Source organism: Danio aesculapii, chromosome 19 (assembly GCF_903798145.1).
Source record: "Danio aesculapii chromosome 19, fDanAes4.1, whole genome shotgun sequence".
Taxonomy (NCBI): domain Eukaryota; kingdom Metazoa; phylum Chordata; class Actinopteri; order Cypriniformes; family Danionidae; genus Danio; species Danio aesculapii.
Genome location: NC_079453.1, coordinates 27,695,696 through 27,723,325, shown reverse-complemented (window position 1 = coordinate 27,723,325; position 27,630 = coordinate 27,695,696). Strand labels below are relative to the sequence as shown.

General features: G+C 39.1%; 1 protein-coding gene across 1 annotated transcript in view; it reads right to left on the bottom strand.

Moving 5' to 3' along the window:
- npr1a (natriuretic peptide receptor 1a) overlaps window positions 1-27,630 on the bottom strand; it is a 189,531-nt gene that overhangs the window by 106,564 nt on the left and 55,337 nt on the right. The window contains exon 4 of the mRNA XM_056479373.1: window positions 19,096-19,209. Coding sequence (XP_056335348.1) covers window positions 19,096-19,209 — 114 coding nt within the window. The remainder of the gene's footprint in view (window positions 1-19,095; window positions 19,210-27,630) is intronic.

The window sequence follows — 27,630 nt, the reverse complement described above, 5'->3', positions numbered from 1 at the left end:
TTCTTGTATAAACTGATCATTTAACTTCATAAGACCTTAATGAGTCATCAAAAGCCATGGTTACTAAATTTGTTTTGCCTGCATATATACAGTTGATTTCCCAGTGATGGGTTGCAGCTGGAAGGGCATCCGCTGCGTGAAACATATGCAGGATAGTTGGCAGTTCATTCCACTGTTGCGATCCCAGATTAATAAAGGTACTAAGCCGAAAAGAAAACGAATGAATGAATATGCAGTTGAAGTCAAAATTATTAACCCTCCTGAATTATTAGCCCGTTTTTTCCCCCAATTTCTGTATAACGGAGAGAAGATTTTTTTCAACACATTTCTAAATATAATAGTTTTAATAACTCATTTCTAATAACTGATTTCTTTTATCTTTGCCATGATGACAGTAAATAATATTTGACTAGATATTTTTCAAGACACTTCTACAGCTTAAAGTGACATTTAAAGACTTAATAAGGTTAATTAGGTTAACTAGGCAGGATAGGGTAATTAGGCAAGTTATTGTATAATGATGGTTTGTTCTGTAGACTATTGAAAAAGAAATATACAGTAGCTTAAAAGGGTTAATAATTTTCATCTTAAAATGGTTTTTAATAAATTTAAAACTGCTTTTATTCTAGTCGAAATAAAGCAAATAAGACTTTCTCCAGAAGAAAAAAATATTATCAGACATACTGTGAAAATTTCTTTGTGAATATTTTTTAAATATATTAAAAAAATAAATAAAATCAAGGGGGGTGGGGTGGGGCGGTTTGTTTGGGGGGTTAATAATTCTGACATTTAATGAACTGCTAAGGGCAATAGTTACTACAAAAATGTCTTCTCTAATGCTCCATTGACAAAATAAACGTTACCTGCATCTTGGATGACCGGAGCATGAGTAAATTTATAGCTAACCAATAAGAGTTCGTTGAGAGAGGGTCTTCGTAAAACCAGATATTAAGACAATTGTTTTGATGCTAGTTGAATAATCAGTGTGCATTTATTTTAAAATGTGTAAAAAATATGCTGCTGTGCATGCCATAAGCACAACCAAAACTTAAAAAAAACATTATACCACCCATTTAAACTGAAGAATATCACATCAGAATAATTTCCTCTTGATGGTCATTACTAGGTGTGTTGTATAAAACACTCAGCAGAGCTTTAGAGGATGGGTATTCAAGAGGCTCAGGCAGAGCACGTCTTTAATAGCCCTGAGCAGAACTCGAACTAACAGACTCCTCTGTGGTGACAGACTCGCATGAGGTGACCTGCGGCTAAGGGTAATTACCACTCTTCCCCACTGTCAGAGAAAGGTTACACATCCCGCACACATGCATCTGGGTTTTTCTGGGTAAGTACCGGGTGACATTTACTGTCAGTAAACAGACAAGCAAAAGCACCAACTTCAATCATCTCTGACTAAGAACAGCCATCTCAGACTTTCGCAGAACCTGAATTTAAATCTCCCTCCAATAAGGGTGAATTAATTAAACTATTGGATAAGTTTAGTATATGCAAAATCTTTAGTTTTAGTGGATAAGTGGATAATTTAGTGGATAATTTAATAAATAAATTATTAGTGGAGAATTTAACAAATAATCCAAAGTGTTCTTTGCACAAAAGCCTCAATCTCCCAACAGAACAGAAGGCATGGACTCCTTTTTAGATTATATTGGCCAATGACTGCTTAAAAGACTCCAATGTTTATGTTCGATATAATATTAAAGGATTAGTTCACCTAGAAATCAAAAATTCTGTCATTGATTACTCATCCTCGTGTCTCTCCAACCCTACTGAGACCTTCATTCATCTTCAGAGCACAATTTGTGAAATTTTAGATGAAATGTGAGGGCTCCCTCATTCTCCATAGACAGCAACAGTTCCTAGAAGTTCACAGTCCAGAAAAGAAAGCAAAAACTTTGTCAAAATATTCCAAAATATGACTTTGCGGGTTCTACTGTAATAAAACCAAGCTCCAATAACTCTTTTGTGTGCCAAAAGTGAGTAATTATTAATAGACTTTTAATTTTTAAGTGAACTAATCCTTCAACTGTAAGCCTTTCTACTCACCGCGTGAGTTCTGCTCGTTCATCCTCGTCAGTGTTTACAGAGCAACAACACCCGGACTCTGTTTTAAATCATTCTCTGGGATTTTAAAACTATCCCGTGAACTGCCAAAATATAGACAGCATGTTACATGTCCCACAAGAGACAGTGACGTATTGGATCACAGCTATACCACAATAAAGGATGCAAACTGCTCTGTCCAACGAGCAGCTTTGGGGCATTCTGACCATTGTTTAATTCATCTCATACCAAAATACAGGTAGAAACTGAAAACAGCCAAAACAGCCAAACCTGTATTAAGATCTGTGAAAAGATAGACTAATGAAACAGAGCGGGATCTCCAAGCCTGTTTTGACCTCACTGACTGGAGTGTATTTGAAGCTGCTGCAAATTATCTGGATGAGTTCACAGAGACTGTGACATCTTATATCAGTTTCTGTCAAGACGTGTGCGTTCCTACTAGGACTCAACTCACATAGAACAATGAAAAACCATGGTTCACTGTAAAACTCAGACAGCTACGTCAGGCCAAGGAGGTTGCTTACAGGAATGGGGATAGGGCCTTGTATAAGCAGACCAAATACACACTGAAAAAGGAGATCAGAGTCGCAAAAAGGAACTATTCTGAGAAATTAAGGAATAAGTTCTCTTCCAGCGACTCAGCATCCGTGTGGAAAAGTTTGAAAAACATCACAAACTACAAGACACCATCCCCCAGCACTGTAGACAATCAACGACTTGCAAACGACTTGAATGAGTTTTACTGCCGGTTTAAGAAAACCCCCCACACCCACTCTGAACTGCTCTTCACGCCACTATTAACACCTCCACCACCCCCCGCCTCCCCATACCTGCACTTCAGTTCAACGAAGAGGAGGTGCGCCAGGTCTTCCACAAAAAGAAGAGGAAAAAAGCACCAGGCCAAGATTTTACAACACCAGCCTGTTTAGAATCCTGTGCTGATCAACTGGCCCCCATCTTCACCCTGATCTTCAACAGATCACTGGAGCTGTGTGAAGTGCCCTCCTGCCTCAAACACTCCATTCATTATTCGCATCCCAAAGAAACCCAAACTTACAGGACTAAATGACTACAGACCGGTGGCACTAACATCTGTGGTCATGAAGGATTTTGACAAACTGGAGCTGGCCCACCTGAAGGACATCACCGAACCCTCACTGGACTCTCTTCAGTTTGCCTACAAAGCAAACAGGTCTGTGGATGATGCAGTAAATATGGGACTGCATTATGTTCTGCAACACCTAGACAGAGCAGGGACCTATGTGAGGATCTTGTTTGTTGACTTCAGCTCGGCGTTTAACACTATCATCCCAAAACTTCTCTTGCCCAAATTAACTCAGCTCTCTGTGCCCCCTCTGTCTGTCAGTGGATCAACAGCTTCCTAACGGAAAGGCAGCAGCTGGTGAATGTGGGAAAATTCTCATCTAGTATCCGCACAATCAGCACTGGCGCTCCCTAGGGGTGTGTCCTCTCCCCACTGCTCTTCTCCCTGTACACGAATGACTGCACTTCAAATGACTCCTCTGTCAAGCTCCAGAAGTTTGCAAACAAAACCACACTTATCGGCCTCATTCAGGATAGTGATGAGTCTGCTTACAGACCTGGAGCTCAACACGCTCAAAACAGTGGAGATGATAGTGGATTTCAGGAGAAACCACCCTGCTCTCCCCCCCACTGAGCATCATGGACAGCATTGTGGCAGCAGTGGAGTCATTCAGGTTCCTGGGCACCACCATCTCTCAGGACCTGAAGTGGGACACTCACATTGACTCCATTGTCAAAAACGTTCAACAAAGGCTGTACTTTCTTCGTCAGCTAAGAAAGTTCAACCTCCCAAAGGAGCTGCTGAAACAGTTCAACACCATCATTAACATTTGCACGTCAATAACTGTCTGGTTTAGCTCAGCTACCAAATCCGACCTCCGAAGACTACGTCAAATAGTTTGGACTGCTGAGCGAATCATTGGTACAACCCTCCCTACTCTCCAGAGCGAGCAAAAGGGCTGCCAAAATCACTCTGGACCTCTCACACCCAGCACACTGCCTCTTTGAACTTTTACCTTCTGGTCGACGCTACAGAGCCCTGTGCACCAGAACAGTCTGAAACAGAAACAGTTTCTTCCCTCAGGCAATCCATCTCATGAACACTTGATGATAATAATTGTGGAACCAACATCACTACTTTCTTTACACTTTTTATACATATTTACACTTATTTAACAACACACTTTACATGCCAATTTGCACATAACAGCTGCACATATAACGCTGTATATAGTACTATACCTGTACATACACTTGTCAATTTGTATAATTGCATTCACTACTTACTTCTATTTTTAAAATATATTTATTATCTGTTTATTGTCTTGTCTCTGTAATTCGGTTGCACTGTAGAAGCTCTGTCACGAAAACAAATTTCTCGTATGTGTGAACATACCTGGCAAATAAAGCTCTTTCTGATTTACGGTGTGGAAATGTAAACTCAATAACAGGCTGGTGGGCAATCAATAAATAAATTTTTTAATTCAAGAATGTTGGTGTAAAAGTCTATGCCATAGACTCCCAACACATGCTTTTTTAAATTCACTCTCCCACTCATTGTTAGAGATTTGTTTCAATGTAGACTGTTAAAAAATGAGGCACACAACACATCTCCAGGACATCCTGTAGAATTCAATCAATGTGATGAGACTGAAGCTCTAAAAGTGTTTCCATTTATGCATTGTGTAAGGATGGGAGTTACTCCAACACTACCTGCAGTCAAAGCCGGGTGAAAAATAAGTTCTTTTATTTTTCTAATTTACGTATCCTGAGCTGATGCTGTGGTGGTCATGGAGGAATGGAGTGCATGACACTGATTCCTGAAAGACCAAAGTGACAAACGAGTCCCTGCATTGATCCTGTGGGCCTGCCTGACCTTCCGCCGGTGCCATACTCACACCTGCAACATCTCAACAATAGACGTCCAGCTTCACACAGGAAGTTTGGCCAAAAGAATAATGGTCATGCCCAACAGAGCCTGTTTTCTCTCAAGGCTTTTTTCCCTTCACTTCGTCAATTGGTGAAGTTTTTTTTTCCTCTCCACTAGGTTGCTTGGATTGGAAATTTTGGAGCTGCGCTTCGGTGGATTTGCTCTACAGTGTTTGAACTTTTGCTGTGAAATTTAAACCACACTGAATTAAACTGAACTTCAAGCCTGAAATTTGGACTTTACTAGAACAATGTTATGCTGCCTTGACATTATCTACATTGTGAAAAGCGCTATATAAATAAGCATGAATTGAAATGAATTGAAATGACTTGCTTCCACTAATAAGAAATACTGATTTTTCATTGATGCTGGGCCATTATTGGCATTAACATGCTGCGTTAACACGAGACTCTTATCGCGCGATAAAAAAAAAATATTGCCGTTAATCTATTCTCAAATTTGGGTTGGGAGCTGGGTCTATTCTACGCAAGCTATGATGACTTTCACCTTGATATTTTAGCGCGGATGTATACCTGACCGGTAAGCCGTCTCACAAAAAAGTGCCCTTCTGAATCAAATCAGCAGGATGCCTGACTTTAACTGCAGTTTGGCAGTTTCACTTTAACTCATGAACATTTAATTCATGCCGTCTTGACAAACTAGGGTATTAGACGCAAATAAGGAGCAAGGACTGGTGAGAGTGTTATAGAATGTAATAACGCGCGCCAAACGGAAAGAAAAACTTCAGCATTTCGCATTGTGTGTGTGTGTGTTTTGTGTGTGTGTGTTTTGTGTGTGGTCCTTTACTGACAGTCGCCTGTGTCTTGGATCTTGTCGGAAAATATGGCGAAAAGTCCTACATGACGATAATAGTTTGATTGCCGTGTTAACTTCAGTAATGCCACTAATATCTGCATACTCCACATGTCTTAATTCCATTTCTGTTTAGTCCAGTTATCACTTTAGTCGCATTAAGGTAATCAAAAACCGCTGTTTACATGGTAGACTCTTAATCAGAGTATAGTTTAAAGTATTGTTGCCCATGTAAACATACTCAATGTTTGACACACCGTCAGGGCCTTGTGAACTTGGCATTGAAAATCAGCATTTTCTGTATGTACGGACATCAAAAGCAAGTATGAAATCGCTGTTTGGAGCTTTTGTAGGCCTACAGTTCAACATTCATGTTTAACTGAATAAACCGTTAGTAAACACAAATACATCTTAATGAACATAATCTATTTTCGTCACCAATTATCATAGTAGATCAGTTTCTCAAGCAGTTTGTGATGCATTTTGTCGCCGCTTGGCTCGAGAAACCCGTTCTCAAAGATTTATTATTTGGGTAGCACACATATTCTAAATGCCTTCGGCAGAAATCAAATGAACCATTTTAATCTAGATTAATTTCAAAATTTATCTAGATTAATCTAGATAAAAAAAATTATCTATGCCCACCTATATTTTCCATGCATACTATAGCTGTGCTCATCAAATTTTCTGACCAATCAAATGCCTGTTAGAACCTGAAGCATTGCATGCCCCCTATATGACACTAAGCTCCAGCATAAATTGGTTAATTATTCACATGTAATCAAGTACTTGTACATGATTCGCCTAAACACTTAATAAGAAAATAACATACGTTTACACAGATGTATAGTAACGAAGTAAAACTACTTCACTACTGAACTTAAGTACTAAAAGGCTGTATCTGTACTCTACTGGAGTATTGTTTTTTTCTCCTACTTCCACTTTTACTTCAGTACATATTTTCGATAAGTTTAATACTTTTACTCCTATAGATTTTTTATGTGCTGCAATGCTACTCATTACAAAATTATTGATATTGGTTCAGTAATAGATCATAACTGGTTATTACGTACTGACGTCATTTATCTCCTATGCGCGATGTCGCAGTACGATATTGTGGCGAAGGAGGCAAGGGCGAGTAAATAACGCTCTTACTACAATGAAGGCGGCACAGCACACGAGCCGCTATTTCACTACTACGGAGAAATGCTGTAAAACTCCATCTCTGCCTCTCTCTCACTTTGAACATTTGACCCGCTGGCCTGCTTGTGAGGTAACTTTTCCTCTACTCGTGGCTGTTAAAGCGATACTTGTGGATCCAGACACGAGCATGCAAGTTTTCTCCACTGTGTCTGTTCTGGATTACCTGTGATAACCGCGTATTTTGCGCATATAGACTGTAACAGCGGCTGTTCTTTTCGCCATCGGTGAACACCGCTTTCATTTCTAAAGCCGATCGCAGCCCTTTCTGTTGAGTAGGTGAAGACAAAAACTAATCATAGAGGTGTAAGACCTCACCTGTCAGCGCTCAAAAAGCAAGCGGGATAATATTTACATTAGTTTATTTGCTATAAATGCTCATGCTGTCTTCTGTGCATGTTTTGGAGTTTTGATTTATAAATTCAGAAAGAGTGTTTTCTTTGAGCAGGTCAAATTAAGGGTACAGTTCATATATCTGACTGCTGTATTAAAGATCAAAATTGTATTGCAAATAATATTTAAATATAAATATATTTTTAAATTTGAATAAAAAAATTCTTGTGTTGTGAAGAAAATTTTTTATTATGTATGGAAAGCATCGTCAATGCACCGAGATTAATGATAATCGTAACCGAACCAAACTGTGAGACCAGTGTAGATTCACACCCCTACTCATTACAATTCTAGACCTTTTTCTCGGCTACTGCATGGACGGCGCCATAGTGACCAGTGTCTTCTGTCTTTTGACTGCTTTCTTTAATAACTACATAACACAATACTTGTACTTTAAACTACTTGCAATACTTAAATACAAAAAATGTTGAATAATTTAGTACTTCCACTTAAGTATGGTGCTTAAAGAGCACTTCAACTTCTACTCAAGTCACTTTATGATAGACCACTTGTACATTTACTTAAGTCTGGGTCTCTGGTACTTTATACATCTCTACATTTATTAGTCATAACAATGAGGGAAGGAACCCTAAAAAGCCAGGATGATTAAAAATGCTGTGTGCATCTACACTCACCTAGTCGGGTTACAAAACATACCAAACACATGAGAGGTATGACTGTACCAGGAAAACAACATAATCACATGACTTTTGTCCAAACTTCGCAAGATTGTCGTGAAGTGGTATTTTTAAATAAAGACACTAAATGGGTGTTTGAAAAGTTACTTAGCAACAAAGCTGTTAAGTTCACAAAACTGTTTACAAGGCTCTTCGGGGGTCACATTTGTTGGATATTTACAGACACATATTGGCCTGGATGTATGAAGCTTGTTCAATAACTACTGCTTTACAACAAAGTATGTATTTGAGTTTTCCTTTTCTGCAATTTTATTCTCATTTCATCAACACACACCCATGACAGACATCATTTCAATGGACATTCTATGATTCAAACATTTTTTCTGAGGCTCATGCTGGTTGGTGGCTGTATCCAGCATATGTTTTGCCTGGCAGTTGATGCTGCAGCTTATATTCTCAGTCTGTAGTGTGAAAGCTAAAGGTCATTGAAGTTTTTCTGCACACTCTCCTGCTTTTACAGATATATATTTTCCCACTCCTTATCAAGGTGAATCACACACATGCTGATGCATACTATCACACCCACTAATTTTGACTTTTAAAGAATCAGCGGTGGTGTATCATAGTGAAGGAGTGCTGCTGCAAAATCACAATACGGTAAACCTGATCGTTAAAGTTTCTGTTGTTTTACTGTTGACTGAGGCTCTGTTTACACTAATACGTTATAGTCTAAAAATGCATACGTTTTGCTATGATTACGCCTTCCGTCAACACTACCCCAGAGTTTTCGAATCCAGAAAAGCGAGCGTTTTGGAAACGCTGAAGAGGCGGTTTCGTTTAAAAATGCTGCAGCTGCGTGTCAGTGTGGATGAGGGAAAGCGGAGACATCTGAAAACGAAGGTGTGGCTGCAGACATTCGCACTACCTGATTGAGGCTTTTTCTCAATATTAAGTACACAAAGTTCAGACTTGCATCATTTCCTTGTAAATTGTAAACTTCGCAAGTTTAAATTGTAAACTTCGCAAGTTTGATATAGAAAACAAACTCCCGAGGACACGTCGGGTAAATCTTCAAAGGGAACAGTGTTCTTTATAATGTCACTCACATCACCCTGGCTATGTCTTATCTTAACAATAAAATGAAAACATAATATAAGAAACTGTCAATTTTCATTCTGATATTAGCAACCTAACAGACAAAAAAAGTGTTGAGGCATCGTCTAGCTACATATTTATAAGACAGTCATCTTCACTGTATGCATATTTATAACAAAACACAGCCTATAACATAACTGCCTCCTTTCATTTTCAGTGAATAATACAAAACATACCCTGTCTCTTTTGCCGAATATCAGTTTTAATAACCAATAATAGCCATTATAGAAGTATAACATACAATACGTTTATACAGTATAGGCAAGCAATCAAGCAGAATCTGTGTACGTGTAAATTAATATACTAACGTATCTTTACGCTCAGCCAAAACAAGTAACAGATTCGTTAGATAGAAACCACATGAATTAAATATTACGTTTAACAACTATAGTGAGATGAGATCCAGTGGTTTATCCTTGATTAATTGTCCAACGTGCGTTGCTCTCACGTGGGGAGGTGTGCCAAAGTGTGTGTACAGTCACATGATGTGCGTTTTCAGCTGTATAGTGTGGACATAGATCTTTTCAGAAACGCTATGTAAAACGACAGCGAGGATGTGGATTGTTTTTGATCTAAAATGCCATTTAGAGTAAACGGGGCCTGAGTTGTTTGCTAAATCTACAGTACCACTTAAAAACTTGTTATTATGCTGATGAACTGACTCTATGCAAATAGCAATAAACAGTGTTTTTTTTATCTATGACTTTTCCTGCTTTACATAATTCCTCAAATTAACTGGGTGCAAGAACAATGCCAACTGCATGAAAATTACCAATGTTGCCAGCAGGTACAATTCATTCATATTGTCTGAACTTCGGGGTAATTCTTAATAAGAAACATCTCAAAGGTGAACTGAGAGTTAGTGTGCAGCTGTAATCCATTAAGACAGGGTGACATCTACTGCATCTGGGAGAAGCCAGAGAAACCATTTTCATTCTTGCATAAGCTTCAAAGTCACTGGGGTCTTGTATGTGCACTAGACTAACATTCCTTCAACATGGGAACCATGTGGTCCTAACAAACTCATCAGGAATGATTTTCAAAACAGGAGTCACATTTCAGAGGTTTGGTCTCTAGAGACGATGCCTAAAAAGCTGTTTACAATCAATATAAGGCTTTACTGCATTTTCAAGGCTATCTAGTTTCTTAAATGCTTTTGGAAATGTAAATAAGCTAAAGTTGTGTGCAAAATGCTCAGCAACAACATATAGATAACAAGTTCTATGTTCTAACACGTTTATTACCGTGCTTGCCATAGGTTTGAAGTATACTTGCAGTTGTAGCCGGAAGTTGATTGATAATTTCTGATGGTGTACATATTTTGCAGCCAGTTTAGATATCATTTCGTGCTCTCCAAGTATTTAGTAAAGTTTTTTTTAATCGTTTAGGTTAAAGAATGTTTTATTTACTTTTTCTCTTCGTCTCGTGGCTCTGCGTGCTGTCAGCTGTGAAGCCATGCAGAAAGTAGTCTTTAATTAAAGAGTAATGCAAAAATGCAACAACTTTAGAAAGCGAATCAAAAGACAACTTCTGTCCATTTTAGGAGATTTAGAAACACCGGCCAGAGTAACCGGCCGCATTTTTAAGCCTCAAAAAGGCACATTTCTGTAGGTCTCTGCAGAGCACGTCAGACTGTCTGAGGAAGTGTTGTGAGACAGTTCTCGCAAATACACATCGAGCAGTACGAAATGTGTAGGGCAAGAGAAGATTTTCCACTGGCTATTCGAACGCAGACGTTTGGTTATCTTTGGCGGATACAAAAAAAAAAAGTGTAAGAGGATGATAATATTGGTAAAAAAACAGCCATCAAATATACTTGGGCATCCCTTAATATACATGGGGGCCCGCCAAAGTGAAGTCTATGTGTGGAAAGCACTGTATTATTTCAATTACGGTATAGCTTTCTAAAAATCTGTACTTTTAGAAAATAAAAAACTAGAAGTCAGCTGTGTATATATTTAGTTAGATTTTCTTCATCTTTTCTTAACACACTTGTTGTGGCTCGGCATGGGACGATCACAGGTTTCAGACTGCACAATTTTCAAAGTAGTCACGTCACAGATGTATTCACACTGCATGACTATCTGGGGTAGCGTGCTGTCGGTGCTGTGTTTACACTGCATGATGGATCGGCGATAGGGGGTTTCACACTGCCTGACTTTACAATAGGAGGAATCGCAGACAACTTTGTCCAAAATAAGTGTCACAATCAAACACATGTTAGAAGTGACATAGAAACAAAGCGAGGTCATAGAGTTTATCTTTTGTTATTAACTACATAAAAAAGAGAAGCCTTTAGTGCGGTAAAAGATGTACTTAGGCCCAATCCCAATTCTATTTTTGTACCCCGACCCCTTCCCATTCTCTTCCCCTTGGCCCTTAAAGCAGAGTGTGAAGGGGAAGAGCTTCCAAATTTACCCCTAAGAAATGGGACACCATTAGCTTAATATGAGATCAGTTGATGGCGACTGCTGTAGTTATTCTAGCTGCGTTTCTTTTTGGTATTTATCTTCATGAAATCACTGAAGGCATATACAGTATCGTGTTATCATAAGGATCTAATGTGGCAATAAGATCGTAACTATACTGTGCATTTACACAGTGGCCATGTTTGTATGTAAACACACAAAAAACAACAGTTACATTATAGCAGACACTGTAAAAAGGTCATTCCCCGCCACTAGACTTTTCTGACAGGGGATTCGAGTGTCAGAATGTTGTGGAACTGCTATAGAGGGGTTATTATTATGGATTATAGATAGCTATGTTCAGCGGTTTTTATTTTAGCTGTCTTGTTTAAAAAGCATGACGGTAAAACACAAAACGGCATTATGAATGTATTAAAACAGTGGTTCTCAAACTGTGGTACGTGTACCAATTGTGGTACGCAGGCAATTTTCTAGTGGTAGATGGAGGAATCGCTGAATAATTAAAATAAAAAATAAACACACTTTTAACCCTTTGATGTGTACGATAACACTGATGTGATAAGCAATCTAATTTTAATCTAAACCTTTTATTTTAGTTTCAATTTACTAATGTTTGTTATGAAAAATTTGAAGCTAATTTCCTCCCCATATTTGTAACAGTTGTTGGGGGTGTATCCTGTATTTTTATATCCCAATGTTGACAGGTAGTTTAATCACTTGCTTTTCTGACACAAATAGCCTACTCTAAGGTGCTGTAAGCAGATCTAATTTCTAATTTAAATATGTAAATTCAATTCATATATCTAAAATACAAGTTAACGTTTAGATTTCAAAAATATAGAATTAAGTCACATATACATGCATCATATATTTCAAAATTTATCAAAAAGAGTTTATATATGAATATGATGACATATAGCTTATATTTATGAGGTCCAAGGAACATTTCTGGGTTTTGATGAAAAGGCTATTTTTGTCATGGATTGGTCAGGCTCTCACGACCCCCACTCACGAAGATCACCATCACCTGACTTCTAATGAGCACACAGCTGCATCACATTCACGAGCACCAGATAAAAGCACAGCACTCCAGTCGCTCATTGTCCGGGCTCGTCTCGACGAAAGCGGACAACTGAGCGACCACTCAGCGTAGTCATCCTCAGCTAAAACAAACGATTTACTTACCTGTTCTCTTTGTATTCCTCCTAGTCTTCCTGGTCCTCCCGAATCGTCCTGTCTTCCAGTCCTTCCAAGTCTGTGTCATCCTCTGTCAGCTGTATCTGGTGTGTGCTGTCCATCCTCGTGTATTCCTGTTACCCAGCCACGGAGGAAAAGACCCCAACATCATTCCTGATCCTCCTGGCTATCCTTCATGTGCTCCTTGTTGTCATTTAATAAACACCCTAACGTTTCCTTACCTCTGTCTCCTGTCCGCTTCATAACAGAAGCCCGGACCCATAACGACGACAACATGAGCACCCCCGATCACCTTCAAGAGCTGGTGGACCAGTTGAAGCGGATTCTACAGCCACCAGCTCCACTTTCCAATCGCCTGAGTCAACAGCCTCTCCAGAACCAGAACCCATGATAATAGAGTCTGGAAGACTGACATCAGCGGAACGACAGAGGAGGCTGACCCGGGGTCTGTGTCTATACTGCGGTGTCAGTGGACACACCCGTATGGAGTGTCCCCTTCGTCCCATTCGGACTTCAGTGAGTGTATTCAGTACGAATATTGAACAATGTAAACCACTTACTACCACCGTACAAATAACTACTGCCTCTATTTCTCTCCTTGTCACAGCCCTCATCGACTCCGGGTCAGCAGGGAACTTCATCTCCCAATCCCTCTGTCGTCAACTCCACCTCCGTACTGAGGCGTCCTCGCATATATACCAGATACAACCGATAACCCAGTGCACTCGATCTTCGACCCGTATCCATCGACAATGCGAAGACATCCTTCTTCAAGTGGGGTTGTTACATCAAGAGAGGATTCAATTTCTGGTTCTGGAGGGTGCAAATATGGACATCATTCTAGGGCGCCCGTGGCTGGTGAAGCACGATCCCATCATCTCTTGGGGCACAGGAGAGATAAAGAAATGGGGATCTGGATGTACACCTGCCTGTTTTCCAAATCTCCCTCTTCAAGGTCGGAACCCCATTTCTTTGTTTGCAACATCGGTCGAGAGCCCTCCTGAGAAGCAGTCTATCCACATTCCTAAGGAGTACAGCTCCTTTCATGATGTCTTCTGCCCCAAGAGAGCTTCCCAGCTACCGCCGCATCGGCCATGGGACTGCGCGATCGACCTAGTTCCAGATGCCCAGTTGCCAAGAGGTAGGATCTACCCGCTCTCGCTTCCAGAGAATCAGGCAATGGAAGATTACATAAGGGAAGCTCTGAGTCAGGGGTACATACGTCACTCAAAATCACCAGCCGCCTCAAGCTTCTTCTTTGTGGCCAAGAAGGACGGAGGGCTGCGTCCATGCATCGACTACAGGGTCCTAAATAACGGTACAGTAAAATACCGATATCCCCTTCCTCTGGTACCAGCCGCTTTGGAACAGCTCCGAGAAGCTAAAGTCTTCACTAAATTGGACCTCCGCAGCGCGTATAATCTGATAAGAATACGTGAGGGGGACCAATGGAAGACAGCATTCGTGACCCCTACTGGCCACTATGAATATGAGGTCATGCCTTACGGTCTGGTCAACGCCCCCTCCGTATTCCAAAACTTCATTCATGAAGTCCTCCGGGAGTTTCTTCACCACTGTGTAATAGTGTACATAGATGACATCCTCATTTACTCCCGGAGTGAGGCCGAACATCGCCAACACGTTGCGGAGGTCCTACACACATTGAGAGAACATCACCTCTACCTCAAAGCGGAGAAATGCTCATTCCACCAGAAGTCGATTCATTTCTTGGGATACATCATTGACCAAACCGGTATACGTATGGATGGGAAGAAAATTGAGGCTGTTCTATCCTGGTCAGAACCCACTTCCATTAAGGAGCTCCAGAGGTTTCTTGGGTTTGCTAACTTTTATAGACGGTTTATCAAGGACTACAGCAGGATTACATCACCTCTCACTAATCTCCTCAAGGGTAAACCCAAAGGACTGGAGTGGACCAAAGAAGCAGCCGCAGCCTTCCGCCTTCTTAAGAAGGAGTTCACAAGGGCCCCACTCCTGACTCATCCTGACCCAAATCTTCCTTTCGTGGTGGAAGTGGACGCATCCACCACCGGCGTCGGGGCAGTATTATCTCAACATCATGATACACCGCCCCGACTGCATCCCTGTGCCTATTTCTCTCGGAAGTTGAGCCCGGCGGAGCAGAATTACAGCATAGGAGACAGGGAGCTTCTAGCAATCAAGCTAGCCTTGGAGGAGTGGCGTCACTGGTTGGAGGGAGCCAAACATCCGTTCCAGGTGATCACAGATCACAAAAACCTCCAATACATCAAAGAGGCCAAGAGACTATGTCCACGTCAAGCCAGATGGTCACTTTTCTTCTCACGTTTTGATTTCTCCATTTCCTATCGTCCAGGACCCAAGAATCTAAGAGCAGACGCTCTCTCTCGTTTACACGAGCATCACGATCATGAAGAACTCCCAACGAAGATTCTTCCCGAACACATCTCCATTTGTCCGATCACCTGGAACGCTCCTCCAGTCGTTGCCACTCCGGAAGCCCCTGCTCCGCCGGGATGCCCTCCTCATCGGCAGTTCATACCACCTGAACACCGGGTAGATCTGATCCACTCCTTACATACCTCGCTAGGCACTGGACATCCAGGGATCAACAATACTCTCTCGCTAGTATCCCAACGATTCTGGTGGCCAAACATGGCAAGGGATGTGAGGCAATATGTTCAGGGCTGTAAGGACTGTGCCCAATCCAAGAGCCCACGTCATCTACCCGCTGGAAAGCTCCATCCCTTGCCGATTCCGAACCGTCCCTGGTCACACCTAGGAGTGGACTTTATCACTGACCTCCCTTCGTCAGAAGGTAATACCTGTATTCTAGTCATAGTAGATAGATTCTCAAAGTTTGTCAAACTAATCCCTCTGAAAGGTCTTCCCACAGCCTTTGAAACTGCCGACAATATCTTTAATCAAGTCTTCAGGTCATTTGGTATTCCAGAAGATATTGTGTCGGACAGAGGTCCACAGTTCATCTCACGTCTATGGAAAGCCTTCTTCAAGCTCCTAGGTGTGGCCGTCAGCCTCTCTTCTGGATATCATCCCCAAACCAACGGGCAGACAGAGAGGAAGATTCAGGAGGTGGGACGGTTCCTGAGGACCTTCTGCAGTGGTCACCAGAACTCCTGGAGCCAGTATTTGGGCTGGGCAGAATATGCCCAAAATTCACTGCGGCAACCCTCCACCGGACTCACGCCATTCCAGTGCGTCCTGGGCTTCCAACCACCGCTCTTTCCCTGGGATGGCGAACCATCTGATGTCCCCGCAGTGGATCACTGGTTCCGGGAGAGCGAGAGAGTCTGGGACGAGGCTCATCAACATCTGCAGAGGGCAGTCCGTCGAAGCAAGGTAACCGCCGATAGGAGAAGGTCTGAAGAACCCAGATACACACCCGGACAAAAGGTGTGGCTATCCACCCGGGACATACGCATGCGACTGCCCTCTCGCAAGTTAAGTCCCCGATTTGTTGGTCCCTTCACCATCGTGGAACAGGTTAACCCCGTCACCTACAAACTACAATTACCCTCTCACTACCGTATTCACCCTACATTCCACGTATCACTCCTGAAACCCTATCACGATCCTGTTCTTCCCTCCACAGAGCCTGACCACGAAGAGGAACCCCCTCCTCCACTGCTCCTAGAAGAAGGAGCCGTCTACGCAGTGAAGGAGATCTTGCGTTCCCGACGTCGTGGTGGCCAGTTGGAGTACCTGGTGGACTGGGAAGGGTACGGCCCCGAAGAAAGGACATGGGTTCCCAGAGCTGATATTCTCGATCCTAGTCTCATGGTGGAGTTTCATGAGAGCCACCCTGAGTTCCCAGCGCCTAGAGGCAGAGGGAGACCACCACGGCGTCGGAGGTGTCGGCCCTCAGGAGCGGGCCCTGGGGAGGGGGGTACTGTCATGGATTGGTCAGGCTCTCACGACCCCCACTCACGAAGATCACCATCACCTGACTTCTAATGAGCACACAGCTGCATCACATTCACGAGCACCAGATAAAAGCACAGCACTCCAGTCGCTCATTGTCCGGGCTCGTCTCGACGAAAGCGGACAACTGAGCGACCACTCAGCGTAGTCATCCTCAGCTAAAACAAACGATTTACTTACCTGTTCTCTTTGTATTCCTCCTAGTCTTCCTGGTCCTCCCGAATCGTCCTGTCTTCCAGTCCTTCCAAGTCTGTGTCATCCTCTGTCAGCTGTATCTGGTGTGTGCTGTCCATCCTCGTGTATTCCTGTTACCCAGCCACGGAGGAAAAGACCCCAACATCATTCCTGATCCTCCTGGCTATCCTTCATGTGCTCCTTGTTGTCATTTAATAAACACCCTAACGTTTCCTTACCTCTGTCTCCTGTCCGCTTCATAACAATTTTATGATAATACTTCACATTTAAGAACAGGAGTTTTCTTTTTACTTTTTAAGAGCAGTGTCATTTTTAATTAACTTTTAAAAGCACATTTTAATTTAAACATTGACCTTTTATTTCTTTTTACCTGTAAGCACAGTACAGTGTTAATGTTCAAAATATTTATTATGTTTAAAGTGGCTGACAATAATAAATATTCCTAATAAGAAGAATTAATCTGCCACGTTTTTGAACTGTGCAGTGCTGTAGCTGCTTAATTAGACCTACTACAAAGAGAATATGCGTGTGATTCGGCGTACGCAGTGTTTCATACATCTGAATTTTTTACTGCGTACACACATTTACAGCTTTGTGTTTTAGTATAATTTCAACGCAAGTCTTCGTACATGAGGCCCCTGGCAATTTATTAGCAATTTCTCCTCAACTTTTTTTTTTCGAGCCGGTTGTGGTATTACTCAGATGACATGTCAAACAGACACAGGTGCTCCTGCCAAATTTTGCACTTTTTAACCCCAACCTCCCGCTGGCCTGCAGGTACCCATACTTCTGTCTCATTGGCTGTAGGTAATCGCCTAAGTTATTTTCAATCAGAACATATTTCACACAGCATGATTTGAATTGCCAACAGCATGCCAAATATCTCACGGATGTTGATGACTTATTGGCGATTCTCTCAGATTGCGTCTTTGAGAGTTCACACTGTGTGATTGGTACTTGCGTGAACGAGCACTGATTTGCCTGTGATTTCGGGCATTTGTCGACGATTTCTCAAAACCTGTCGTCGAGTTTCACAACTATTTTATTTAGTCTTTTAGGGCAACAGTATTTCCAAAAGGAACTTTTACATCAAAAGCTATTGGTCCAAAATATTTTAAATGTTTCTTAAAATAAAATATATTGTGTTCAATGAGGGAAAAGTTCTTGTTTTTTAACCCAGACATTTAAAAAGAATTTATTTTGGAGCAGTAATCACAAAACAGTGATACAGTGAAACGGTGATATTTTTAGCCAAAGCTATCATACTATCAGAATCTTATACCAGCCCATGCCTAGTTGTGGCCTAATGGTTAGATAGTCGGACTTCTAAAGTAAAGGTTATACAGTAGGTTTGAGTCTCAGGTCCGGCAGGGATTATAGATCGGGGGAATGAATAACCAGTACTCTCTTTCACCTTCAAAACCATGAATGAAGTGAGACCCCTCAGTAAACTCACTGAACCCCCAACTGCTCCCTAACAATTGCCCTGGGTGTGTGTTCACTGTGTGTGCAATTGGATGGGTTAAATGTTGAGTACAAATTTAGAGTTTGGGTTACTATGCATGTGCACGTTATATTAACTTCTTTTGATATATGAATTTATGCGGCTGGAAGTGCATTCGCTGCGTAAAAACATGTGCTGGATAGGTTGGCGGTTCATTCCGCTGTGGCGACCGTGGATTAATAAAGGGACTTAGCCAACAAGAAAAAAAATGAATGATATTTGCAAATTAAATAGATATATTCATTTTAATAAAGAGAGCAAACGTATAATTGAATTATTCTGTTAATTCTATTCAGTGCATATATTCTTTTATTATTTCTGTATACAACCTTTCTTTTAAAAGTCTTTTTAAGTCATTTAAGTTCATTTAAGTCTTTTTCACATATATTTTGCTTAATGGAATTTACAAACAAACATTCTTGTTTACAGTTTTTTGTTAACTACTATCATTTTTTTTGTTTGTTTGTTTGGAATCTTAGTGCAGAAATAAAATAAGACTATATATTGGTACATTGACACATTGTGTGCTTCATTACTTTTGAAAAAACACTAGTACTAATAGAGATGTCTTACCAGAGAATCTTCCACATTGAAGTTAAACATATCCATGGCTTCAGTCTTTAGCTTGGAAACAAAGTCCTTGTACTCTGGGTTCTGAGGCTCTCTGTAGGTCAGGATCTTCACACTCTGTGGGTATTCAACACAAAGACAAAATTTAGGCTTAAAGTACAAGATACTCTAGCATGCTCACTCACACTCACTGGTTAAGATATACCGGTAGGCATCACAAGCAAAAAGAACATCTCAATCTATCTAAACTATCAAATCAACAACAGAAGAGAGTCCCTATAGATTTAAATAAAATATATATTTTACTGATAATTTATATGTTGAAAATAACTAACAATGGGACGTAGAGTAAAAAGTAAATATCCAGTACTATGATTAGCTATATAATCTTGTGACTCCTTTTGAATATTTAAAGTTTAATACATTTAAATATTTACATTTAAAAGTTCCTTAAATCGCTGGATGCTGTAATTTAGGTTTAAAAAGAATAAACACTCCAATCTTATAAGATTGCAGAGAGAAGAAGGAGAGTTCCAGCTCCTTATCAAAGTGCTGCAGGATTATCCTGAGAGATTCAAAGTTGATTTCAGGATGTCAGTGGCTGGGTTTGACACAAGAGTCAAGCTGTTCTGCAATCATCTGTCTTTAAAATCTGTATCTGTGTATTTCACACATTGTTATTAAGTTCTCTGAGCTGCGTGTCTGACGACATTCTGGATTTTGACTTGCTTGCTTGCACGGTGGCTATGAACTGTCAAAACACATCTCAAAATACTTGCTATGGATACAAACATTTAACTTGATCCTTAAGCCACACTATGATGTAACTATTTCACTATGTTCAGAAAAGAGACACATTCAAAACCTTTTTCATTTTTCAGTGTTTGGACTCTCAGTAGTGATTTTTAAACCACACTGAACTGAGCTAAACTGAACTGAACTTAAACACTAAAAAACTGAACTACACTGTTCCAATTTACTATGACCTTTTATGTGAAGCTGCTTTGACACAATCTACATTGTAAAAGCGCCATACAAATAAAGGTGAATTGAATTGAATCATTTTAGCTGAATAGCTTCAATATAAGCTGTGTTTTGATTATTGAGTATTTTTGAGTTGTAAAACTTACAGGATGTTTTTATAGCACAATGAACTCTTATATGTTTTAAAGACCGAGGGAGTTTTCATTTCTCAGCTTCTGACCCTTTTAGAAATCATTTGTTTTGAGTATAGGCATGTTCAACTCAACAATTCAACTTTGGTTTTGGCTGATGTTGTTCAAAATTATGAAATACCACCACTTTGTTGGTGTTTGAAGTATTCCAAGGCCTTTAGGAAAAAAAAAGATTGTTGACAGAAAATTTATTACAGAAGTTGCACATTTTTAGCAAAGTTTTGATCATGTTAGTAATTTAAATATTGAAATGTGTTCATCAACATGATATGGTACATTAAGCTTTACAAGGTTAGATCTAAATTAGTGTGTTTATTAGGATATGTGTGTATGCCTAAATTGATATAACAAATGAATACGAATATCATAAAAAAAAAACTCTGAGACAAATCATTCATAACAAATCCAATTCTGTCTGTCCAAGGTAGGAAACAACAAGCAAGACAGCAAACAGCACTACTGAAAATTCAATAATTAAAAAGCCTTTTACTAATGCTTATTAAAAAGCACTTATCCTGAGTAGTGCCTTTTCTTTTGCCTTGTTTGGGAGTCTGCTTTAAAAAAATTTATATATATTGAGCAAGTGAACAACAGCTCCTTCACAAAGCCTGTAGCTTTTTTGTTTTCGCTCTTTCATGGTCACCTCCTCTGAGAAAACATTCCCTCTTGATGTCCATTTTCACAATAGTTCCAACTGCCAAAATGAATCTCATGAACAATTTTCTTCTGCATCTGTGCCACAATCCGAATGAAAAGGCTTTTGTCTAAAAATTGCGATAGATGCTTTCTCAAATCTTCAAGCTCAAAAAAAGCCACCACGACATTTCACTTTGTGTCCATCCTCTGAGGAATTTCAGATTTGTGTATTACAAATTATGATTCGTGTGAAGTGGATGGGGATAATGGAAACTGAAGTTGATGATAACAGTGTGTGTCTGCTTGCTTTCCAATAGCACAGAAGGACCAAACAGCTAGAAATCGTTAAAGTGACGTAAATTTGATTCATTTTCAGCAAGAGCTTTTAAAAAGATTGTCTTGCCTCACTAATGGTGCTTCCTATTTCTTATTCTTAATGCTTATTTTGGGGGGATTTGAGCAAACCTGAATCTTGAACTTACATATGACTCAAGCTTTATTACATTATACATACAGGCAATAGCATGAATGATGTTGCTTGTTGTGGAAGGCGTTAATACTTTTTGGAGATCTGAATATTACAGAAGTACCAATTGTATTTTAAAGAATCTAGTATTTCTATTCATTGTCTTTAGTCTGGGTTTAATGGTACACAGAGGCTATGTTTTGGTATGTGCCTTGGTTTTGGGGTCACAGTTCAATACGGGTAGGTACAACAGGAATTCTGTTTATTTTGAACATGAAATAGAAAGTACTACTATACCTGTGATGCAAAAGTACAAAACAAATAAAATTTTAGAATTAGACTGCCAATTAAACTATTAAACTTTCAAAGGCTGAGCCCACTTCTTTCCTAAAAATATTTAAACACCAATTGTGCAAAGATTTAGCAAGCTTCAAAACTGAAATCTCTATTAATAAGGAAAATACTAGCACTGACTGGAAGTCCATTCATAACAGTGAGTGAGGTAGACAACTGCTCAATCGTGTGTGTGTGTGTATGTAAAGAAAGGATTCAGACTTGCGTGAGCCCGAGATGAGACAGAATCTTATATTTACATTGTTTTTCAGTGCCAACACAGTTGACAAATGTGCATGACCACCATTATTCTCCCGCATTTTCTGCAGCACCTAGCACATGTGCACCACGTTTTTAGATGGTGCATCAAGCTAAAACAGTTTCAACTTTTACATGCAGTGGTGCTCATTAATGTTAGTTACACAACAGTGGACCAATCAGAAGAAATCGAAGACAGGGCAGGAGTTGTACTTCTGTGTACCAAGTTGACATGACCGCGGCAACATTGCAGAACCACTTCTGAGCGCTGCAACACATGTTTTCAGATGCAAAGAGACGTTCTTTGTGAATGGCTACTACTGTTACACTCCTAAGGCCCTATCATACACCCGGCGCAATAGGGCACAAAATGTGTTTGGCTCAATTTGTTGCTATTTTCAGATGAGCGCAATCCTGATTTTCACGTTTTGCACCACATTGTTTAAATGGCAAATCCATTTGCGCCACTTTGTGGACTCAAGTGTGTTCTAGTCTAAAAAGGAGGTGCGTTAAGGTGCATTGTTGGCACGTTGCTATTTTGAGTAACTGAAATAGACTGTGCTACTGACCATGTGAAAGCTGGTCTAAAGTCCAGCGCAGAGCACGTTAGTTATGCGCCTATGCAGTTCCAAAACGTGTACACATTGCTTAATACACACAGGACGTACAGCAATGTACAAATTTCTTCACAAATAAAAAAAATTAAAGGATTAAAATGTTACAAAAATTTTCTACATAAATATGAAAACCACCACCTCCATGCATTTATGTTAACATATAATAATATAACTCATTTTTGACCACACTTCGTTATTATTGTTCATTTATTTTTTTGCTGGAAATTAGAACTGAATTTAGAAATCGTTTTAAACCAATCTTTGCGCTTAACAAACAAAATTAAATATGTAGGCTAATGGATGTCTTCAGTGGAGTGAATGCAACACAGTTTCCTTGTCCACAAAAAGTAAAGAGTAAAAGTAAAGTAAAAAGGCAGAATGGAGGAGGCTTGTTCTTTGTCCTCGCTGCAGATTGTCTGCTTAACTGTTTTTAACTGTTACAAAATGTAAATAGCAAATGCGCCATGGCATGACACAACTGACTCTTAAATGGAATTAGAGATGTGACTCTGATTGGTTTAAAACCTGTTATGCTCAAAACACACCCATAACTCATTAAGTGAATAAGCACAACCCTGTTAGCATATTTTTCCATCCTTTAAATAGCAAAAGTGGATTCGGACATGCCCTTAATTCTTTTGCGCCATGCATTTAAGATTTTGCACCTAGATCATTAAAATAGAACCCTTAGTCTTTAGATAAATCAATATTGCAAAAGTAAAAGAAAAAAAATAGTGGTAATTGTGGCTGTTGGTAATTTGTTATTGTTATATTGTTAGTCTATTGTAAATATACTAATATTAATACTAAATTAATACTAATACTAATGTCTAATATGAAAAAGCTCATTATTGCTTTTATAAGCATTCTAGCACTACTTTGTTAACTGGGCACAAATGTCCCACAAAGTGAAATACTGTTAGGGCTTTTTATCCTTTTTCCTGTTAATCAATGAAAAGCGGTTTGACAGAATATACACTGTATAAAGCTCTATAGATTTAAAGATGACTTGACTTCACTTTGATTTTCATTATATTTAAAACAACAACAAAATAAATATAAAATAATTTTGAGCGTTAAACAAAACAAAACAACTGCAAGTAAAACTTTTTCTTTTAGCAGCTTATTTTTCTTTAAGTATTTTCATGAATTCACAGTATTAACTGCTGGAAAATGGCTGGAAAATTCAAACAAGACTTCATGTAATATTGACAAAACTCTGAGGTTAAGAAAAAAGCTGGCTAATACTGGTCTTCACTGAACATCCGCTGAAGTCGGCATGACACTGATTTTGTGGAAATTAGGGAATTCACAGAAGTGAAATGGTTTCTGAAAAGAGAAACAAAATGTCTGGTGGGACTTGATTTTGCCCATGGAGAATTGATTAGATTGTTATAATTTGCTAAGTGCTGCAATTTCATTTGAGTGACAGGTTGAATTAATGTTTCTGATTACAAATTACGAGGACATATAAATAAATAAATATGATTATGTGTACATTTGAATAAATTTACTTTTAATGACTTTAAAGGGATAGTACAGCAAAAAATTAAACATTCTCAGACCATCCAAGATATATATCCATTTTTTCTTTAGCTGAGCATAAAATAAAATTAGCTGAATCCAGGATCCTTGATCAATGTCAATGCTTATGAGCTGAAATAATCATTCTGTGCAAAAAATAAAGAAGGTCTATAAATAAATAAAAAATCTAGACTAAAGGGAGATGAGTCCACACTAAAGGTATATATTTAGTTTAAAAAGACATATCTTTTCGTGAATTAACTCATTGAACTATAAGCTTTGCATTTATCAAAATTTGATTATTAAATTATTTCCTCATCAAGAAATTTGACTGGTTGGGGAGGGCCAAAACAACAAAAACGTTGTCAGTCTGATATTTCTGTTATATCTGAGCATGTAAAGGTTCTGCGTGATCCTCTTGACCAATATTCTGGGCTCAGATTGATTAAATTGTGCATTATGTGATATTCAGATCCTGAGATTTCCATAAAAACAAGTATCCTGTTATTTAATCATCTTAATAATGATCATATTAGTTGTTTAATGACGTACTGTAGGTGGGCGCCACCATGCTAGTCTGCACTGCAGTGGAAAGATTAGAGCTGTTGGATTTACAACACATAAATTCATTAAGTTCTCACCAAATATATGGAAATAAGTGACTGTTATAAATAGTGTGTACATAAATTATACTGTGGAGAGATGTGAAAAATTAATGTGACAAATAAACCACCAAGCATGAGATTATGTTCTAGTATACCACTCCAACATTTGTAAATAAGTAGGACCGCTTTAAAATTATTAATAACACTGTTACCTTTAAAAATTCCTTTAATGTTCTACTGTTGATCACCTACATCTTAAATGGCCCGACAGTGAGTAAATTAACAGCAAATCTTTAATATTAAACTAAGGAACTGAAGCATCAAACGGTACCGGAGATGACAAGCATAAACACAGTCATTGCTTTGTTGTCAAATTATTTTGCACTGCAGTTTTCAGCTTTTATTAGCTAAACATCCAAACAAGAAAGTCGCCTCTGACACAAACATTTGATGAAATCATTTCAGTACCAACGGTTAGCTATATAATGAGCCTAATAGAATGATTCCTGTCTTTGAGTGAGTAAATGTCAGCTCACCACAGCTGTTGGTTAATACCACCGAATGTAAATAAGACCCTCTCCGAGTCTGTGTGAGAACTCATTATAATGTGGTTTCTTAGAGTTGTAAAACACCCAGTTCTGTCAAGCACAACACATATTTGGTATCAAATATTTCAGGAAATGTATTTTTCCCCATATTGTTATCACCTACTTTACTTTTGATTGCACATGAATGTTAAATGGTTACATTTAAAGTGCTACTGTACATTACACTTTTTTTGAATATCGTCTTTCACATAGTGTGCAATAGAGCTGTTTGTCAAAGATCAAATTCACAACAAATCAGGCCTTCAGATGATATATGGTTACATTTTTCTCTGTCAGTGCAGATAAACAGTCTTAGAGGTCATACTGGTGACATGAACTGAAAAGCAATGACATAATATTGTGTGAGATACATTGTCGAAAGAACGAAAAATTAAACAAAACAGCTTTTCTTGTTTGAACTGCGCAACATGAGGACAATTTATTAGAAAACAGCCAACGTAGACTTATTCTGAAAACATAGCCCTACAGTATATACATTTCTGGAGATCGCCAATTATGTACCCAGAGCTACGCATGGGTGCATTTCATCTTTAAAACAAACGCTACAGGGCTGTATGATGCCGTTCCTTTTTCCGCTTACCAGCTGACTGCTTACCTCCGTATGAATGGCTATTCTTCTGTTGCCAGTTTGTCTGGTAGCTCGACATGTATGTCGATGGACTTGAGCTGCAGATCGAAGTTGACCATGACAAAGGAGTTTGAGTCTGGTGAAGAACGGTTTCAGAAAGCAGGTAAGACAAAAACAGAAGCCAAAAAATAAAATAAACAATTAAATAACAGGGTGAGGCAGGGAAGGGGGTGGGCAGGTCAACTGGTGCTTTTTAAAACACTTTTGGTTGTGTGGGGGGATCGATCGGTTGGTCAGTCAGTAAGTCAGTCAATCCACTGAGGCCTCTGGTGGGTTTTCGAAAGAACAGCAGTCGTGAAATTTAAGATCTGAGAAAGCATACACAGTGGCCTCTGGTGGATTCGCGAAAACAAAAACTGCAAAAATAGTAGCTCCTGGGACGTACTTTGCTCTCTCCAGAAATGTATATAGGTGTACGTAGTCAGAATGAGCCTGGCTTGAAAACAGCACTGCGAGCTAGGGTCAGTGTGTTTCCCTAGACCAGTCATATACATGATCAGATCACTAAGCAGTTTATTTCTATGGTATTTAGGTTATTTTATAGTTCCTGTGTTTGTTGTGGTATACAAATATATAAGATGGGATTGTTAGAAAAATAATAAAATCTTTATTCAAATTAGGATTACCAACTGTCCTATATTGGGCAGGACATCCCATATATTGGACTCATTTGATTTGTCCCTTACAGGACCTGCCATGTTGCATTTATTGACTGCTATGCTGATTTTAAAATACAACAGCACTTGAGAATGATGTATCCATAAGAGATGCTATGGACTCCTTTCACATTTCTGGGTTTCTCAGAAGTCGTCATAGTTGGGTAACCTCAGAGCGCAGTGAATGGGAGAGTACAACAAACCATTTTTTACAATCCTATTTGATGAAATAATAAAAGAAAAATGTCAAGATGGTGTTATCAAGACTTTCAGAAAAAGGAAAAAAAAAAGGGTGAGATTGACGATAGCAGCCAGAGGACAGAATAACATCAAAGTTACTGTCAGCACCATAGACGCTGCATTAGAAACACCTAGCATAAACAGTAGTTTGCTGTTTTTGTTTTTTATTTGATGCAAAGGTGATATAAAACATACATAAATGCATTTAAATCTTTAATCTCTCTTTTTTTATTAAATATTTAAAACTGTCAAGGATTTAAGATTATGATGACAGTTAAACGTGTCATAACAGTATTGTGAAAAGAGTCTATTTGGATGGTATTTTATGAATATTAAATACCACATGAGAATGTTTATAACAGTAACCAAGGAAATGCCATTATTCCTGCTGTTCTTTAAGCGCCGTCTGCTGGCAGAGAGTGAAGATTCATTTTCATTTATTCTGCCTGCTGTTTTTTGTTTTGAACATGACATTTATATTTCGTGTCGCATAATTGCATAAAGCTAATGTCGGATCATTATATTTGTACTTAATTATTTTCAATTATACAATATAATTTGGATGAAAGTGCAATAGTTATAGGTAATAGGTAAAGCAAATCTATCTGTACAAACACTCCTGTTTGTTGACCACTCTCTAGCTTTAAACATTAAAAATGTGTATCAAATTTGGCCAATTTGTTTGTAAAAAAAATCTGCAGACAGAATCGGGCATGAGAAATCAAGATCGATGCATCACTAAATATGTCCCTGAGGATTTTCAGCTTAGTCCCTTTGTCCCTGCATGATACA